Source organism: Nanorana parkeri, unplaced genomic scaffold (assembly GCF_000935625.1).
Source record: "Nanorana parkeri isolate BGI_ZX_2015 unplaced genomic scaffold, ASM93562v1 scaffold566, whole genome shotgun sequence".
In the NCBI taxonomy this organism is placed as follows: domain Eukaryota; kingdom Metazoa; phylum Chordata; class Amphibia; order Anura; family Dicroglossidae; genus Nanorana; species Nanorana parkeri.
Genome location: NW_017306834.1, coordinates 558,876 through 562,763, shown reverse-complemented (window position 1 = coordinate 562,763; position 3,888 = coordinate 558,876). Strand labels below are relative to the sequence as shown.

Sequence of the window (3,888 nt, the reverse complement as noted above, 5' to 3'; positions counted from 1 at the left end):
AATGTTATAGCATACGTACGTTAAATTCAAGTTTCCTGATGGACACATGGTGAGCAGGGTTTTTTTTTCATCTACTTCTCCAGCGTGTTTGGTCTTGATGGTCACATGGTGAGCAAGGTTCTTTCTCTTCTTTTTCAGTGTGGCCGGTCCTTAATGCTACAGACATGTGGGCAGCTGGTTGCTAAATTCCCTAGACAGGCTATGGAAGACCCGTTCAACCAGCGGCTATTTTGGGGTTGAGTGCTACATTTCTATTGGTTAAACACAATGGACTTGTCTTTTTTTTCAACCTGAGAAAATATGTATCTTGTAATTGGTCCCTAGGTCAGAAAATCAGGACACCACATCCCATCTTAGAGCTACGACATATAAAACCAAACTTTTGGGAGTTCGTAGGTGTCAATATGCATTAGTATGACCATGAAAATACCAACAAAAAATAATCAAAAACAGGGGGTGCCTTCCCTGGTGTAGATACATTTTTTATTGAGCAAATAGCAAAATAAAATAATACTCACAAAAGAGTAGTATTCTATTTTGTGAGTATTATTCTATTTTGCTATTTGCTCAATAAAAATGCATCTACACTAGGGAAGGCGCCCCCTGTTTTTGTTTATGTTTTATCAGATATCACAGTCTCCCTGCCTGATGTGGGGCAGCGACCTGCAGAACTTCTGTGTGCATATGTCTTCAGTGGAGTGGTCGACTCCAGCGCTATTGGCTTTTATTTTCATGAAAATACCAACATACCACTTAGTTCGAGCCGACCTGTGACAATGAAACTGTCACAGGTCGGTTCTATTGATCGGGAAGTGAGCGAATGCATACCGTCGCTCACTCACTTTCCGATCATCTCCTTGCAGAAAGCGGTGACTAATAATCCCGCAGGAATTCCCCCCTCCCCGCACCGATCCTCCAGCGCTGACTGGAGAAACAAACGGGGGAGGGGGCGGGCACATCTGGCTCTGCCTCTAGATAGGCAGAGGCAGCTGTCATTCACACATCTGGGTGGATCTCGACAGCATTGTCGGGATCCGTCCTGGCTGCGGCCGCTGAGTATAGCAATAGCTCGCTATATACTGAGCTTTGGGTCACGGGAGGACGCTAGTATACGGTAATATAGTAAAAAGGTTACCCCATAGTTCTCTTTTAAGTAGAACATTTTCATAGGTATCTGAACATCAGTCCAAAAAGAGGGACAGCTGAGGAGGAAAGAGGGAAAGAGGGTTCTGATTCCAAATGAGGGACAGTTGGGAGGTATGAAATCACCAGTCCTGCCCTCTTGCATCACCCATGCTCAATGTATAAATTTACCTTTTGTTGCTTTTCCACGGAGGCGTAGTACTTTGACCACCAATCAATGACATTTTCTGCAGATTCATCAGCAATCGTCCTCTTCTTTCTTTTTGTTGAACGCCTGGTGAAACCTCTCACTAACTCCTGTACAGAGAAGAAAAATGGGCGTTAATGCAGAGGTGGCAAAAGCTGGCAAGACCTCACCTCCACGTTCTATGCAGTGCTCTACAATCCTAGATTTTCACCTCTTCAGACAAGCATATAATTCCATAGACTCCATACTAGTCCCGAGGAAGTGACTTAGAGTACAGGTTCAGCATCACTGCCCTGGACTCATTATGCGAAACAAGAGTCAGGAAATGGCCTCAACATAATTGCTCAAACTTCATGACAGGCAAATAAGGCAGTTAAAAAGTCTTGTTGGGATGGATAAATAGAGAGTATTGCAAAGACTGGGGACTAAAGGCTGCTGAAGGTCACTTCAGTGCTCGTCTGAAGGCTAAGGCAATTGGTCACATGATCTGGATCCACCAATTTGAACTCTGATCCATTCTTCTAGTCAGGATAACAGGACCAAACTCCTAGGCCTTTAGATATGTGACCAACACTCGGGGAGGACTTGAAGCAGCATTTTCTCCAGGAAAGGTACAAACTTCAGATGTTTTATTATTCTTTATTTATCCATCCCAAAAAAATTTGTCCAACTCTAGCCAAAAATGTTTTGGAGGAGGGTTAGAATATTATGTTTTTATTGCTACCTGTGACCTCATTGAAGAGTTTTCCCCTCAATGCCTTGCCCTGTGACACCAAGGCAAGAAATTAAGAAAACAAGCATCACATGGATAGATCCAAAAATGCATGCACTGCTCCAGGTGGATCTGTGCTCAATACCCCAATCAACACTGCCACTCCCCGAGCCACCACCATGCTGTCCTCAGGTGTGGCCCACCCATGTAAATAATTTTTCAAGCTAGTGCATAACAAGGAGAATACCACATTCTGGACTGGAGGAGACATCTTTATTCATCACAGTAATATATGACCTTCTGTGTTCTGTGCTGTTTATAGTGCTTTCTCAAAGAGTCACAGCAAAAATAAATGACAACATTTCTTACCTTCCCCATACTACTAAAACAAAAAAAGGGCTTTTGTTGTCTTTTCTGTCCCCACTGAAACCCTCTGGCTTTAGCCCAGGAACGCCATATAAATTACTGAGATTCAGAGAGTTCCTCTGGCCCGCCTGTGACGGCAGTAGTGACATAAGGAGACAGAGCGGAGCTGCCCTCTATCTCTCCTCTAAGCCCACTAAAAGAAACTGTGATTGGGGGCTCAATTAGAGAGCTTTACCTGCACTTCCTGTCCTGCTGACAATGGTTTTACCATACAGGAAGGGAAAGAAAATTTGCAACAAGAATACAGACAGAAGTAAAAATCTGACAGGGGTTCTAGCCTTCCCCTACTCTATAAAAAAAACAAAATTTTTTTCTGTCTGTGTTGCTGTTGGAAGGTTACACTCACTTCCTGTCTGGTAAAGCGTGGACAGGAAGCAAGAATAAATCTCACTAACGATGCCCTGGAACATTGGCCTAACAGAGGTTCCAATCCTTCCAAACTCTATTCATCAAAATAATATTTTGCCCGGACATACACTTTGATCTTACCATCTTACAAGCCCCTATAATGGACCAATGTTTATATCTTGCTGTAATAAAGAAGAGGAATCAGGCACATATGACTGTTTTTCAGCAATATATGGCTGGAACCAGAATGCCAATCTCTCTGCTTTCCTTCCCATAATCTCTTGGAATGGTAAACATGGAGCTGTTGCTTTACAGTAAGTTAGTTCTTATCACTTTGCACAAAGCTAGATACAGCCCATTTCCTCTGGGAAAATGGGCTAACACTGGGCAAATTACCATGAAATAGCTTTATATAACTTAAAGAGAACCAAACTCAACTGAGCGTATGCAAGCATTTGAATATTCATTATTACATTTTTAAAACTGTTTAAAGTGACACTAAACTCAGGGGGGAAATCTATAAAATTACATTCGATCCACAATTTGATCCTCAAATCATCTCTGAATTGGTGCGGACACTGTCTTTCCTTCTGGAGGGAGGCTACCTTTGTTCCTCATGGTCCCTGTGTGTGTTGTGAAGAAGTCACCGCTCCAAGCTCATTCTTGTGGTGGTCTACAATCTCATGTTTAGTTTACTAATTTGTATCTGAGATTGTAGTCCATCACATTATGTGTACATAATTACTGTAGCTAACAGAAAGTAATTCATAATAAATTATTTTATTTGTCCTGATTTATAGGGTATATCATATGTCTGGGATTTCAGTAAATCAAATTTTGATTTAACTCTTTAGTGAATGGGTAGGGGTACAAGTATCCCTTAATCATTCACATGGGGGGCGGCATCTCGGTGCCCCCTTATTTAAAGGGGTACCCCGATGCAAATAAGCCCCCTTGCCCGCAGACCCCCACAACCACCGGGTCAGGGTTGTGGGGAAGAGGCCCTTGTCCCCATCGGCATGGGGACACCCTCCCAATGCCGAGGGCACGTGGCCTGGTAAGGCGCAGGGAG

At 43.1% G+C, this 3,888-nt stretch overlaps 1 protein-coding gene across 1 annotated transcript in view; it reads right to left on the bottom strand.

The window, feature by feature from the left end:
* FER1L6 (fer-1 like family member 6) overlaps window positions 1-3,888 on the bottom strand; it is a 136,036-nt gene that overhangs the window by 43,788 nt on the left and 88,360 nt on the right. The window contains exon 27 of the mRNA XM_018562214.1: window positions 1,315-1,440. Within this exon, the coding sequence (XP_018417716.1) occupies window positions 1,315-1,440 (126 nt within the window). The remainder of the gene's footprint in view (window positions 1-1,314; window positions 1,441-3,888) is intronic.